Source organism: Hyalella azteca, unplaced genomic scaffold, assembly GCF_000764305.2.
Source record: "Hyalella azteca isolate HAZT.00-mixed unplaced genomic scaffold, Hazt_2.0.2 contig17807, whole genome shotgun sequence".
Lineage (NCBI taxonomy): Eukaryota > Metazoa > Arthropoda > Malacostraca > Amphipoda > Hyalellidae > Hyalella > Hyalella azteca.
The window spans coordinates 37,677-53,253 of record NW_025947577.1 but is presented as its reverse complement, the minus strand read 5'-3'; the positions used below and the strand labels follow the sequence as shown (position 1 = coordinate 53,253).

The 15,577-nt window shown below is 37.6% G+C and overlaps 3 protein-coding genes across 3 annotated transcripts; all 3 read right to left on the bottom strand.

Annotated features, from left to right (window-relative positions):
- Positions 1-235: 235 nt before the first annotated feature.
- LOC108676932 lies at positions 236-3,335 on the bottom strand. Its single transcript, XM_047885395.1, has 2 exons — positions 2,482-3,335; positions 236-428 (listed from the first exon to the last, which is right to left on the bottom strand). The coding sequence occupies exons 1-2, from the start codon at positions 3,087-3,089 to the stop codon at positions 236-238; spliced, it is 801 nt and encodes a 266-aa protein (XP_047741351.1). The 5' UTR covers positions 3,090-3,335.
- Positions 3,336-4,403: 1,068 nt separating this feature from the next.
- On the bottom strand, positions 4,404-6,877 carry LOC108676947. The gene is made up of 3 exons (XM_018165106.1): positions 6,655-6,877; positions 6,260-6,391; positions 4,404-5,292 (listed from the first exon to the last, which is right to left on the bottom strand). Exons 1-3 carry the CDS (start codon positions 6,732-6,734, stop codon positions 5,178-5,180), a joined length of 327 nt encoding a protein of 108 aa, XP_018020595.1. The 5' UTR covers positions 6,735-6,877; the 3' UTR covers positions 4,404-5,177.
- Positions 6,878-8,939: 2,062 nt separating this feature from the next.
- Positions 8,940-15,251, bottom strand: LOC108676931. The gene is made up of 5 exons (XM_047885394.1): positions 14,962-15,251; positions 14,432-14,438; positions 12,023-12,402; positions 11,221-11,346; positions 8,940-10,701 (listed from the first exon to the last, which is right to left on the bottom strand). The coding sequence occupies exons 1-5, from the start codon at positions 15,249-15,251 to the stop codon at positions 10,470-10,472; spliced, it is 1,035 nt and encodes a 344-aa protein (XP_047741350.1). The 3' UTR covers positions 8,940-10,469.
- Between the last annotated feature and the right edge of the window lie 326 nt (positions 15,252-15,577).

Below are 15,577 nucleotides of genomic sequence, written 5' to 3'. Positions count from 1 at the left end.
CAAAAAGTATTTTAATAAATTACGTCATAATTCCGTAATTATAACACTTCGCTTAAGTTCACCTTACTAAAGTGAAAAGTCAGAAGACTTAATTTTCAAAGGATTGTGTTCATATTTGTTACGTGGTCGCAAGTCCGTTGTATGCCAATTTTGATTTCCTGCAAACTCGTCCAGCCACCGCAAACGGGGTACAAAATATGGCAAACAAAATTCAAAGTAACATGAGCTTTCTCCGCTAGTGACGCACCTGAACCACGCGGAGACGTACGGCAGACTGGCCGCTAGTGACGCACCTGAACCAAGCGGAGACGTAAGGCAGACTGGCCGCGAGCTTGCGGGCGTCACACACCAGTTTCTCACGGCAGCGGCTGCCAAATTCTTCGTCCTCAACTCCCAAGAAATCCAACGCAATGGAAACTACGTCATTGCTGTGAAAAATAGCGACTTAGAAACGAAAAATGAAACGCAGACAAAACCGATAAAATGTTTCGTTCGTTTAAACTAGCGATTAGTTTCATTATAAATCTATCAAATCCATCAACCGAAAATATTGTTATTCTAAAATAATTATTACTCTAAATTTCAATCAACCTGTTTGTAAATAAACAATATGCATCAATGTATATCTCAGGCACGAAAATGAATTTTTTTTAAATTATGTTTATGAATTTTTGAAAGGAATATTATTCAAATTGTGAATGGTTCAGTAAGTAATGACTTAATTATTTAATGTAATTGATCAAACGGAATCCAATTCACCATAAATATGCTTGAGTTTTATTGAATTAGTCGCATATTGAAGAAAAAAGCCGTCGGAAGTTCGACCGTCTCTATATATTGCTTAAATTCTTCCTTACACAGAGAACCTAATGCGTTACAATATCCATATAGCAACACACTTTCTTGCTCACAAGCAGAGACCGGACGTAGAAATGATACACGCTTTTACCGGGCCAAGCTGGGTCAGGATGACTCGCACAAAGGCAAATACTTAAAGTGCATTGCTAATTGGAGAAAGTCGCACTCATTTCTCTGACTCAGCTAATGTACGAGTCACAGTCAAGTTCAACTTCACTGTCAGAGCTCTCATGAACAAGTCAGAGTCACGTTCCCCTTCGTTGTTAGAGCTGTCATCTACAAGTCAGAGTAACATTCAAATGGCCATCAACTGCCCTCTCATGCTATCTAATTAAAAATAATAAATGGTGCGATGTTGAATGATATGAACAAAATAAATAAAACTAAGTAATTGTTAAAGTATTCATCGTCTATATAGTAATGAACTAATTGGCTTGCGATTTCAACCTAAATTACGGGGAAATGGTGTTAAATTTCAGTTTGATAAGAAGTCAAAATAAAAAATAAAATTCATTAGCACAATCAAACAAAGAACGCAGTTAGAAATTGATAATTAAGGACGAAAATAACAATTGAATTATAATTCGTAAATGAACATGACGGAAAATAAATTGAAAGCAAAATTATCGAAATATTAGGGCATGTTGAGCAGATTTCATTCATAAAAGTTTGCCGCACATTTCGTGTGTTGAATGGACCAAACAATGAAGTCTCAAATATATGTAATGCAGGTCAATCAGGTGGGGTACATTTTTTTTTTCAGGTCCATTCTTCCTATCGTGTCAACCGTTACTCGACGAAAATTGGAAAATAGTTAACTCGAAAATTTAAAAACACAGTTAATGATCTCGAATCAGGCGATGACAGTTATAGTGAAAAAAATAAATCTAGAATTCCAGTGTAAACCGTATTTGTTCCTAACTGATCTCGTCCATGCCATTTTGATTAGATTTATGCCAAACTGTTAACTTAATCAGGCTTTTAAATGTGTAATTGGGAACCAAACGCAACAATACCTCAGTGCCTCTAACGGACTTGATTCGTAGACATCGCGCCTGATTCTTGGCGCTCCATAAGGGGCAGCGAACGAGAAGGCGATCCATAGCGCGAACATTGTAATGAAGAGCGGACCTAAGACCAGACGACCGCCCAGCTTAACCCAGTCACTGAAGGTAGTCAAGGGAACTGTCCCGATAGAACCCGTTTCTTGTCCTTGGATGAACACAAAGAAAAGGAAATGACAGAATAGCAAGAAAATTCGTAAGTTTAAGTGAATTGATTTAAGTCGAGTCGATGCTGCGGTCTCCGGTTGAAGTGTGGTCATTTTTGCTGCTCAATCGAGATCGTACATAAAACTGAACATTGTTACGTTATTTTAGGGAGTTTCCCAATTGCAACGGAGCAATAATTTTAGGGAAGGAAAAAAATTCCATTAGACATGGGAGGCTTGGATCGCGAAGTCTATAAGAAAGGAAAGCAAAGGAAGAACGTCGATAGCAAAAAGTAACTATTTAGATAATCAGTCGGAACGGTAGTCATGGACAGTTGAAACACCACTCACTCAGCTCTCTTGGCATTGAAATGACGCTTTCGAAGATAAATGTCTGTAGACTCGTTCAGTACCTGGATTTTTCGTCTGCAGCATTTCGTGAAGTCGGAAACAACGTTCGGTGGAGCAGAGTAATGATATTTTGATGAATGCTGGAGACCAAACGCCGTTTGAGGTTATCGATTATGCTCGACATGACTGAGCTCGATTCTGAATCATCTTTCTCGTTAAGATCATTGATTTTGTTACCTGACTTGTCCTCACGACTTGTAATATTTTCAATGGAATTAGTTTTTTCACGTGCTGGCCATGACGGGACATAGTATCTCACTCCAGTGTGTTTAAAAGTTTCTGTTTCATTTTGAGCCTTTTCAGTCACTTTTTCGATACTCGATTGAACCAACTTCAAATCTTCTGGGTCCATCTTCGCTTCTTGTACCGTATTTGCGATGTTATTACGTACCAATCCTGCATGAATAGTCTCATTTATATGTAAATTCGTTGCATTCGATTCGTGATCAGCTACTTCGTCGTATTTTTCGATGGCTTCTTTCACGTCAGCACTCGCTGTTTCCACGGAAAATAAATTGACACCGAAAAAATCAGCCGTGGAGTCTTTGATTGTCTTGGTGATGTTGACAATTCCAAAAGTGTTCGTTTGGTAGAGGCCAGGAATTATCATGGCACAAATGAGGTAAAATAGGGCTATACTCTTCAAAATATACCCCCATGACTGATAGATTTCTTTAGTTTTCGCTGCAGATCTGCCTGCTGGAAGAACACATGTTATAAGTGAGATTGAAGAGCAAATGTCTGAGGAAGGATAGGTTTTAATTTGAGCCTCTGGAGTTCATTGGAGGGAATTACGGAAAAAGCTGGTAAGGCGATGGGACTTTATAATGTGTAATTTTATGTCATTACCTTAGAATATGAAATCCTAAGCAAGTTTCAATAGGACTTTCGCTCACAAATTAATAAAGTTTTGATTAGGTGCATGTTTGCGATGAAGACAATATTACCCTAAAGTATCAAAGACTGGGGAATAAATATCAAACAATTTGAATTATCTTTTAATGATATTTCACTCAACCGTATCAAAATTTCTGTCTGAGCACGAATATCAAGGCTGTAATATAAGCCGAATTTGCTTATTTTTTTCTGACTTCGAATGAAATTTTGGAATGCATCAAGGATGGGAATGAAAATCTTTTATGAAACAAATTTATACTGAAATAATAGGGAATATTCTATAGGTAAAATTCATGCTTATATAAACAAGCCACAAGCAAAGTCTTAGCTTAGATTGATAAATAAAACAATAAATAACGCACAAATGTAAAAGTAGAAAAACAGTTAACCTGACTGGTATACAAGAACAATTATCCTCAGAACACATGTAACTTTATTTATAAAGACATCTTAGGAGTTTAATTTCATAGTAAATGATCATTTAAAGGCGGCGGAAAAAGGAATTAATTTTGATTAATAGTTAAATATCGCGATTGGAAAGTTAAATTGATTGTGAGTGATGGTTATTGGTAGTTTATGCACCCCAGCAAAGAAAAATATTAAGATAATATAACGTAAAAAAGAAATGCCGTAAGAACTAAAATTAGATCCTGTCTAATTATAATGTTAAATTCTTCAACAAAATGCAATGCGGAGTAGCATACAAAACTAGGAATTTGAAAGGTACAGGGTGCGCCACAGAAACTTACTTATTTGAAAGGTCGATAAAAACAAAAGTACCTCTGTTATTATTTTAAATTTTTTTTATTCGAGAAAACAGTATCCCAAGTTTTTTTTCATACAGTTTTGAAAATTAAATCTCATAAATGACGGCCTCCATTGCACATAAACTAATGATGTCGCTTTTTTCATAATGGTTTCCACTCTATGCAGCATATCAATCGGTATTTTGGCAATGACGTCGAGAATGTTGTTCTTGAGGTGTGCTATGGTCCGTGGTCGATCGACATAAACCAGAAATGGTGAACAATCTACATCAAGGAACTGAAGGCGATTGTCAAATGTAGGTTTACGACATGAATAATTTACATGCCAAATACATAGCTGTAGAAGGAAATCCCATCGTTATTTTGTCTCAATTATACAACTGAGTGATAACTATATTATTGTTTTATAAGGAACTTTTGCTTATCTCATCATACGCACATGAATTTTATGTACTTTATCCACAGCTGCACTACTGATAGCCATTAAATAATAACCTGTTGTTAAGTTCGATGACATTTACTTAAACCCCTGAAATACCCAGCATCACCTGAAGAATCTGACTTTGCATGAATTCTCGAACTTGAGCATATCAAATTATTAATTTATAATGTGATTCATGTATGAAAATGTTTACAATGTTGTTGAGTTATTAGATAAAGACAGAACTAATTGTGTTTTTTACAAATTCGTGTGTTACTGAAAAAAATTAGGGCGATTCAAGTTTACTTTCTTTAAGCATTCTTTGATTTGGCTAAGACCTTTCCTCGTAGATGGATATATTATGTTCAAGAACGGCCTGGGGCTATTAAGTTTGGCCACTTAATAGCCCCAGGAAGACTGAAATTAATATGAAGATTCCGTAGTTACACCGGATAGCGTGGCTTGTAGTTACACCGAATAGTTTGGCTTTGTAGTTACACCGGATAGTTTGGCTTTGTAGTTACACCGGATAGCGTGGCTTGTAGTTACACCGGATATCTTGTCTTGTAGTTATACCGGATAGCTTGTCTTTGCCTCAATATTGTCTGGATTGTCAGAAGAATGGCAGAGGCAGCACCGGGCACTTGGGGTACAGTTCCTTGCAATCGTGCAGCTCTCTGCCGTGCCTGAGGGCCTCCGCGTACGAGGGCGCGCTACCCAACAGCCACCTGTGAGCAAGCTTTACTTCAGCATCCTATTTTATTATTCTAGCGTCATTACTTCAGCATCCTATTGTATTATTCTAGCGTCATTACTTCAGCATCCTATTGTATTATTCTAGCGTCATTACTTCATCGCAGAACATCCACAGCTTGTTGCGGTCTCAAACTCACAACTCACTGATTCAAATTCTGCTGTGCTTAACCGCCCGGCCTCCTTGCCGATTCTGACCAGAAACTGGCGCACAGAGCGGGGATCGAACCTGCACCTCTCTGCGCCAATCTTGGTACTCTGAACTTTAATTAACCACTGGGCCAACCTGCCTTTTGTATTATTCTAGCGTCATTGTCACTCAAGTCGCTGCAGCACTTAGGTCGCCGGCCTTCATAGAAAATGATATATTTTTTTAAAACAAAACTGAATTACAAGTATTTGACGAAATCGGAACAGCTTCGTAGTTATTTTTTGGTAATCTAAACCTGTAAATCGCGTAGATCTAATGAGTATTATGTCGATTTTGTCAACACGGGTTGAGTTAAAGTGCATTATCTGCTGCGAGGCAACTCATGTGTCATTGACGGGAGATAACATTTTATTTCTGAATTGAAACTGAGTTTAAACATAGCAGTTAATATCACAGGTTGAAAGATACTTGAAATGATTATATTTTGAGTCCCCTGTTCTTATAAAAAGTAGCATTGTGATACGGTGACTCATTGGTCATGAACAGTTATAAATTCAATTTGGTTTGCACTAAACAATGTGCATTCGGGTTAAAACTAACGGTCGTAAATGCTGTATTTCAGGCGACAACGGTCATAGTTTATAGCTTGATTATAATCTGAACACTCTCTGTATCATGATCGTAGTGCCAAATAGTAACATAAATATTATCTGTATCATGATCATAGTCCTAACCTATATCTAATAACCTAGTATCAGGAAACAGGCAGGTAATGGTCACGTCACACTGACCCGAGGCTCTGCACGGCGGCTTCAGAGACAGAAAATGTTGCGAGGACGCGGCGTACGGTACACACGAGACGTTCTTGGCAGTCTGGGTCTTGAACGCCGACGTAGCTCAGGCTAGACTTTACTGGGTCCACACTGCAGGCGGTCAGGATTGTAGCTTTAGTCTCTGTTTCCCATCTAACTGGATAATTTTCAACTTATAAATTGGATTCTATCATTTTTATATTCATTATGGAAGTGAGTGAGAAGCGTATTCCCTTATTAATGGCCAGAGTTGAACAATATTCCAAGTTTTAACTGACTTTTAACTTTGGGTTTGGCCCTGCCGATGTTTGAAAACGGGTCAAATTTGATAATGAATGACTGGTAAATAAATAAATCGTTTTAAAGTCTTTAACCTGTTCATGAGGTTGTCATAGGTGCGAGTAAAGACTTTACTGAAGGTGAGATCTTCACGATCTTCAACGTCGTTCGGCATGTTGCGCCCGATTAGCCCTGCCCAGTCGTTGCCGTCCGGGAATATATCTTCGGGTCTTAAAATGTGCCATGAGAAGTATATGAATCCAAGCACAATGGCAGCTTCAGTGAGACGAGAATTGATGAATTTTTCATCTTCATCGTCCGGTTCTATGGACAAAATTCCTGTCTTACTGCATACTCTATGTTTTCATCAATAGAAATTATAGAAAAAAAAAACAATATTGTCAGGTGATGTTGCCAGAAGGAATTGCGAACGACTTGTGGACAAAGGTTCGCAATTGGCTTGCCGATATACCGTTCAAGAATAACTACTATAGGAATGTTCATTAAATTATATCTTCTATTTTGGGGCATTAGAGAGTAAGATATGATATTTAACTCTATAAACCGGCAAATATTTTGAGTTTTCAATGAGAAATATTAGAGAAAATTAATGGGAAAACGGTAAGATATTCAGTTAGAGCAGTAAGCTGACCATTTATGGGGCTATAAAAGACCGATTTTGGAGCGAATTCAGAGTCTTGGGACAGGCAGCTGGGAATTTTGGATATGAATTTTCATGATATTTTATACAAACGAAAAAGATTAATTAACACATTTTTTCTGTATTACGTTAAACGCCCATAACCGGTTTGTATGAATTACAGTCCTGTACTCGTTAATAGATTCAATGCACATTTATTCCTCATTTACATTGAAAAAGCTTTGATGTATGCTACTGAACTCCTCGCAATTATTTTCCTCCCTACCCTTAAGTTAGTAAAATTACAAAAATAATTATGAAATTTGTGTGTGGCGAGTTACTAATGGCTACGTACGTTTCAATGAACTATTAATTCCACTTGTTATTGAATTATAAGGGTAATGACCGCAGCATTCCAAGATAAGGGTAAAAACTTTTCACTCCGTTTTTTGGTGACTTTTTCAATGTTATATGTTCATTAAAATGGTAAAATGAACCAACAGGTTAATCACGCTCAAAAATCCTAATTTCATAAATTAAATTTTTTTAATTCTAACCATGCAAGGTAGGATAATTGGTAAAAATTGTCCCAGGTAACGACCAAAAGTTTCGATACGCAGGATATGTTCAAAATTAAGGAAAACCTTAGGTATGTGTTTTTTTGTTATTAGGAGAGGGATAAACGTGTTCTATTGGTATTAATGAGTACTAATAACAACAAGTGTTGTTTTCTGTTATGGTCAAAACATGATACGGTATTTTAATGCAAATGTTAGTTAACCGTGTGCTCATTTTTTGGTGAGTTGAAAAAGCATATATACGAATAGTGGTCGAAAACTCGACAAATAAAATAATTTGATATAATAAATTCTTCATGAACGCTGCAGGTCCCAGAGAACAGCAATTATAGTGTGTAAGTGTGTATGAATTGTAAGAGTGATCCTGCGAGAATCATCTTGTTCTCCTCTGGTAAAAAAAATAGCGAAACTGTTTTCAAGATCTTTTATGTCCCTCTCAACTTGAAAATGTTATTGTATTGAACATGCGATGAAATTCAATTCAAACTGTGATAAAATCATTATTCGCTGCCTATCTCTAACGCCCAATTTATAAAACTTCAAGACAAGAAGGCTTGAGCGTTATTCCCACCGGACTTTTATTACATTTCATTTTCTCCATTTGATAGCCGGCGCAAGCATTCAACTGATAGTATTCATCAGTCGGAAATAGTAATATTGGTGTATTCATTGTCGGTTTCGTCAGTCTAAAAGTGATACGGGGGTTTTCAACGTTGATTTCAACAGTCGAGAGAACGATACGAAAGTTTTCATCATAGATTCATAAGTAAAAAAATAATACGGATGTTTTAATCACGGGTTTCATCAGTTGAAGAATGATATGGGCTTTCACATCATAAAATTCGTCAGGGGTCTTTCCATGATACCATTCGCCAGCCGAAAGAATGAATATTTTCATCGGCCATTTCACCAGTATGAAAAAAAAGATACTGGTATTTTCATCATATAAGTCATCTGTCGAAAACAATCCGTGTGAATTAATAATCGGGTTTACGGTTGAATCAATTATTCGAGCTTTCTCATCTTCCATCAATTATTTCTGTCGAGAAAAAGGATTCCGGTGTTTCAATCATAGTATTCATGAGTCGGAAAATGTATACGGGTGTTCTGATTATGAATTTTCTTTTAAGGAGAAATTTGAAAAATGCTTCATTTTCTGGGCAATATATTTGCGATGAGAAGCGGTGGTTTAATTATTACGACTGACAAAAAATGCAAGCAATGCATAATATCAATACGCATTTGAAACGATAATTGTTCGTCATTTGAACAAACTTAGATTTTAAGTTAAGAATAAACGAGCTATAATTATAATAAATAAATACCTAAATTTAGAGCTTATTCATATTAGAACTTTAAAGTTGTTCCAGTTTACCATTAAGAATAATGAATTAAAACTACCTTTTCTTGCCAGAGATACGATGACGTAGATCTTATAGTTTGAACTTAGTATGCGCCTCATATGTACAGTAACTCATTCGTACATGGACGTGCGAGACGCATTCTCATTTAGATTGTCACACTGACACGCAACGCATACTGTCATTCTCATTCTGTACCTAATACACAAATCTGGTGTGACCAAGCTTAAATATACTACTTTGAAGCTAGGTCGAATATATAAGCAAACTTAGCCAGTTTAAAATCAGCTTCAATGTCGAACGAGATAAATCTTATTGGAACGCCGCAATCAACTTGGAAAGCTTCTAATACTACAACACGCAAGTTTTATTGTCCACAATCTGTGTGATGAAGTAGAGCTGAACTTTCGTTCCGTAATTATGAACGTAATAGAAGTAAATAATTTATTTAAACTTACATATAAGTCCAAGCAAAAGCAAACACCGTGAAGGTATTAGCCTCATGATACATTGATTTAATACCTAAATGTGACAAATAAAGTCATACACATTCTTCCATTCAGAGAGTCTTTAGGAAACCATCGATGCGGAGCATTCTCTTATACATAAGGGATAACATTGATAAAGTTAGTTGTGTCATTTCAGGGACGTGCTACAGAATCATGATTTTATGATTAAAATATGAGCGAATTTGATTTTTATAGGTGACTACAACACGAGTTCAAGATCACAAAAACACCAGTTCATTTGATTCTTCCGCACTAATTGCGTAAAACCATAAAGTGACAAGCACAGATTATCAAAAATTCTCCGTCCAATAACAATAATACAGGAAAATATAGCAGTATGCGCGCCCAGTTTTTTATCAATCGAACCTTTCCACTAACTACAAAGAGAGATCAACAATTCTAGATTAATTTTGAACAATTTTGGTTCTGATTAGGATCGTACGCACGAACTTTATGGTACCAGAATTGACTAAACTAAAACAGCAGTCTATGCTTCCGTGACGAAACTTTTGAGTAATACGCTCAACTTAATTCCATCTTTGTGATGACCTCGCATTTGACCGCGGAGGAAAAAAGTTTAACATTAGAGAGCGGATGTTATTTAAAATAGATATCTGATAAGGGTTTCTAAATGGTCATGTAGCATCATGGTAATTCATTTTTTGTTATGGCTTACTAGCTCTTACTTCCTTGCTAGTTGAAATTTTCCTTTGATATCATTCAGTAAATAAATATTTGAATGCGCATTTATCATGTACGTTTCATTCAACACGAAAAATCGGAGACTTAAATACAGGACGATGATCATTTTTTGAAGATTCTTTAAGCACGTAGTCTTTCAATTACCGGCCTCTTCCTTTTCTTGGCATTGGTGCGGGTTCTGTTCAAGTTCTCCTGGTCAGTCGTCCAGAGTCTGTCGAAGGCTTTAGTGGCTTCCAGTAACCAAGTTACGAAGCTTGAGGTGCAAACGGGGGGTTCTTGTTGGCAGGACCGTCGCGCTGCCCCGTTCTGCAGGGCCTGTTCGTAGTCGTCACCCAGTCCTTTGAGGCTCACTCTGGGGGCATCGGATACAAGCACCTCTTCAGTAACGGTCGGCTCATTATTGGCAGTATATGATCTTCAGATGATCTTCTACGAGGTTTAAGCGAGTTTTGAGCGGACATAATAACAACAAGAATAGCAGGAGATCCTCATCTAATGTTTCCAGGCCTCAACAAAATGCAGAACACTAGAAAACAGCAGCATCGTCATGCCAGAAACTTATCTATACATGGACTTATAAATGCTCATTTATCCCGTTTATTACTTGCAATCAGAACATGCCGGGTAGTTCAATCGTACCCTTTAATTTGATTTTAGGTATCATAAGCTCGAGGTTGGCCGATTCCTTAAGATCACCAAGATTTGAGCCTCGAGTTGTGGGTTCGAATCACACAATTCATTTTTAAAAACCTGGTAGAAATCGACGAGATGTTGGGGTTGTTTAGAATCAGCTACCGACCAATACGGCTTAATCAATGCCGACACCTCCATGTTATATTATAATCATGCCAACATCACAGTGCTTCCTCACCCGTAGGTTTGGACGATACGTTCGAAGGCTGGCACGTAAGTTATTAGTTGCCGTGTTTCACACAGCATTTGAGGGCGACAGGCAGGATGCATCACTCCATTTACTGTCTCATCGAAATCGTCGATACTGCAATCGTACGTGTGGTTAGGCTTTCTCAAATGAAAACAACGTTCAGAACTTTTAGCGTGAAGAAAGCTATTATTTCAGTATGGTTTCAGAACTCAATATTCAAATTTCACAAAAATAAATTATGAATTATTTCTTAATAACATTATATCTCTTATTTTAAAGTCTGTTAGACAAAGAATATCGGCTCAATGTTCATCGCAATCTTATTTTCATTGTCAACTATAAATGAATAAAAGGATTTTGCCAGCTCTGACGTAACCGATCATTGTGTATCAAGAGCTTAATTTTTAACTTAATTGCTTATTTTTCACGTTGAACGCGTTTATCAACCGAATTTGTGTCGCTTAATAAAAAATTTGGACTTATAAGGAATTTTGCAGGCAGTGAGAGTGATGAACAGTGTACATTTCACGCTGTGTTCATGCAATTGTGCATTTTCCCCTCGATTTACTCTCATCTTTGAAAATTTAAAATTTCAATGCTTAAAAATTTCAAATTTCGTTAAGAAATTTATGGGCATTCATCCGGCCATTTTCATCATCTTTAAATATGAATTAAAGTTCTTGTTTCTTTCAATAATATTTAAATCTAATTTTTTAAACTCTCTTCGACTATTTCGCTGCCAAAAGGAAATATTTTAAAACAGTTCAATAATTTCGGGAGGTAGATGTACCTGGTGTTTCTAGATTCATCTTGGTGTCTCAAGTCTCGACCAAATCGGTTGATACCAAATGGGATTGGCAGATTCGGCTTCTGGTTGATGTCAAGAAGCAGTTGCGCCAAGTAGACGGTGATGCCTGTAATAAATGTTCCTAACGAAGCCAGCTGGATCCACGGTAACGACGTCGGCTCAGGCAGTTCTTCAATTGGGTCGTAGTCGTCAAGAACAAAGAAGAACCTGTCGATATCGTCTGGGTGCCGCGTAGGTTTTTTCTTCTTTTGTGGATACAGCTTCTTATTGGCTTGCTTGTGTCGTGCAAAGCCTCGCAGAGGTAAGTTCTGGACTAGCTTGCGTGGCTGACGATCGCCTGGGATAAATAACGAGGCAAAATACTGCAGGACGATCGAGCAAGCAAACTTCTACGAGGCTAGAGGATCAAGCTCGGCAAGCTTTTGAGATCGCAATGTTGATGCCGCGAAGCATCAAAATGAAAGTTAAATGCGAAGATTCACTAATGAGCAACTTGCTTTGCATTGAAGCACGCGGTGAAGTTTTTTAACAAATTATCGTGATAGCATACATCCTAAAATTTGGGCAAAATTTAGCATAAATAGCACTGTTAATGAAAAACAAATTGAGTGTACTTTACTTAACTATTATGAGATGGACGTTAGTAACGAACAGAGTAATCAATATTGTTAGTATTGAAAATGTACGTTGCTGTCGTGCTTCTTAAGAATAACACGCGGGGAACTTTTGTCAATCCGATGAGGCCATTATTATTAATTTCTGAACGATAATTAACAATTAACACAACCAGGAACCGTCGAATGTTTTGACCTTAGGTTCGTTCGTCAATCGCAGATGCAAGCTCATGTTTACGACCCTCGCGCAACCAAAAACGACGTAAAAGGGACAGAAGAACCTGGACAGCCAAACGTACGGTGATGAAACGAGTATCACGCTAGTAAAATAAGTTGGTGGTCTGCTGACAAATTAGTGGTCCCGCTATCATGGATCTTACTTACACCGCACTTTAAACTGCTCAGTGAGTAATTTTGGATTATCTCAGAGTCTGGGTTGCTCTATTAGGTTGGGCACCTGCAAGGGCTGAGATATCCCCTTATCTTACCAGCAAGAGCTGAGAAGTCTTATAGTTCCCATACTATCTTGTAATTTGCGCCCTCTTCACATGATATTTTGCATTTAAAAGACGTTACGTGATACGGGTTTCGCGAAAAACAACGTATATGCATTAAATAACATAAAATACTTAGAGAAGTTACGTGACCAACGCACTAGGTAAAAGAGCTAGATGTATGGAGCGACGTTAAGCACTTCAACTAAATTCGCGAAATGACAATAAATAAGTTGGGCTAAATGCCTGAAATGAAACTAGACGCGCACACTAGATATTGGAAATGACACAATATAGGCACTTTTACTAGATGAAAAAACTGCTCTAGATGCTGGACAAGAACAGCAATGGGCACGGTAGCGGTTTAATTCTATTATAGCCGTTTATAGCGTTTATATTAGGCCGTAAGCATGGCACCGATTCTTAACACCGCACTACATTCACAGCTTATTGCGGTCTCGAACACGCAACTCACTGCTACAATTTTACTTTGCTTAACCGCCCGGCCTCCTCGCCGATTCTGACCCGAAACTTTTGCTCATGCAGTGCTGCATGGGATCGAACCCGCACCTCACTGCTCCAATACTATTACTCTGAACTGTAACCACTGAGCAACTCTGCTCAGTGGACGGTAATTGGATTTAACAAATGTCACTTGAACCAAACAATGGAATTATTAGATGGATAATGAATCAGGTGCTATACTGATGAATTATGGGATTGTACCTTTCTCTATGTCATGAACTACATGCGAGAGGTAAATGTTAGGCTCACGAACTAGATGTAAGGCAGGGATACTAGGCACAACAATTCAGTGAAAGGCATTGATGCTAGGCCTATAAACTAAATGCAAGGCAAATGCCTTAGGCATACAAACTAAATGCATATATGCAAGGCAAATGCGCTATAGGTACACAAACTAAATGCAAGGCAAATGTGCTAGGTCCACAAACTAAATGTAAGGCAAATGCGCTAGGTACACAAACTAAATGCATATATGCAAGGCTGGTACACAAACTAAATGCAAGGGAAAGGCGCTAGGTACACAAACTAAGTGCAAGGCAAATGCGCTAGGTCCACAAACTAAATGCAAGGCCAATGCGCAAGGCACACAAACTAGATGCAATTTATAGACGCTAGGCATACAAGCTCGATGCACGGTGCCCCTACTAGTTGCATAAACTAGCGTCATGTTAAACCATCTCGTAAGGCGCATTTACAGCCTACGTAATAGTGGTATATGCGGTATATGAGCCGCTGGCCAACTGGTGCTACTAGCGCACCTGTTGCCTGAAGTAGGCAATATGTGCATGAACTGGAGACTAGGAACATGAAATATATTCCTAAGCATACAGACGGAAAACTATTTATTTTGATTCGCTTGTTAAAAACTGTACAATTATTTATGAATTTTCGTTTTAAATTATTAAAATCAAAATTAAATTACTGCATGTCATTGTTGTCAATACGAGTAATACTATAAAATTACAGTCTATATGAGCCGAAAATCTTTATCGCACCATGGGGTTCAATTCGGACTGTTCCTATGATTTATTTCACCTAATTCGGACCTACGTCAGAGGTGGCAAAGTTCTTCCCTTTAATTCGAATGAACATTGAACTTTCACAGTTTTTTCATCTCCACAATATCAACTAAATTTAAACAATAAACATTGAAGCACAGTTAAAAATCATCTCAGTATCTTACGAAATTAAATTTTAATTTACTTTTTATATGAAGGTTTCTCTTCCAAAATAATCTCTTTTTTGTATGCGGTAACTTGAAAGACTTCGACGTCAACTGAATACCAACCTTCGGATAAATCTGTACATGAGATGGTTGGTGTTTAATTGAGATCCTTGTGCACGATAGCCATCTTTAATTTCGTCATTTTTCCGTTTACGTTGTTCTCCTTCGTAATATGTGTATCCAAGATACTGGTCCACATTGTTGCCATTATCCACTGCCAAATCCTCGGGATGGATAAAATCCTCTTCCAATATTTCCATTCCGTCATTTCGTGACAATCCAGTTCCAAATTCATCTTCTGTCGTTATCTCCTCATCTTCCAAAGGTGGTTCGTAGACAATTGGCAATATCATCACAAAGAAAGAGAAAAAAATTCCATAGCCAATCAGTGACATAAGGAAGAGTCGCAATGCTTTGAGCGCAATAGGCCCTGGGATGCGTGGAATCAAGGCATCGTAAATAGCTGCGTACAAATTATACCAGTCCTCTGGTACAGGAATTCCAACCTCGTAGTCCACAGGTTCTTGCCCTGAATGAATGAAATTCGCGATTTAAGGAGAAAATTTTTCAGTTTGATTTGCATCCACGTTTTGACTCAGAGTTGGATCATGGCATCACAGATGAATATTTTCTGGATGAAGAGCTGAGTTTTGATGCAAAGAAACACTATTTAATAATG

Excerpts from the sequence above, each read along its gene's own strand:
- LOC108676932 (XM_047885395.1), bottom strand. The coding sequence starts at position 3,089 with ATGATAATTCCTGGCCTCTACCAAACGAACACTTTTGGAATTGTCAAC. Across the intron at positions 429-2,481 it reads GCTGCAGACGAAAAATCCAG|CAATGACGTAGTTTCCATTG; the intron begins GTACTGAACGAG and ends TATTTTTCACAG.
- LOC108676947 (XM_018165106.1), bottom strand. The coding sequence starts at position 6,734 with ATGCCGAACGACGTTGAAGATCGTGAAGATCTCACCTTCAGTAAAGTC. Across the intron at positions 6,392-6,654 it reads TATGACAACCTCATGAACAG|TGTGGACCCAGTAAAGTCTA; the intron begins GTTAAAGACTTT and ends GACCGCCTGCAG. Across the intron at positions 5,293-6,259 it reads GCCGCCGTGCAGAGCCTCGG|GTGGCTGTTGGGTAGCGCGC; the intron begins GTCAGTGTGACG and ends GCTTGCTCACAG.
- LOC108676931 (XM_047885394.1), bottom strand. The coding sequence starts at position 15,251 with ATGATATTGCCAATTGTCTACGAACCACCTTTGGAAGATGAGGAGATA. Across the intron at positions 11,347-12,022 it reads GATGAATCTAGAAACACCAG|TATCGACGATTTCGATGAGA; the intron begins GTACATCTACCT and ends GTACGATTGCAG. Across the intron at positions 10,702-11,220 it reads CGTATCGTCCAAACCTACGG|AGTGAGCCTCAAAGGACTGG; the intron begins GTGAGGAAGCAC and ends CGATGCCCCCAG.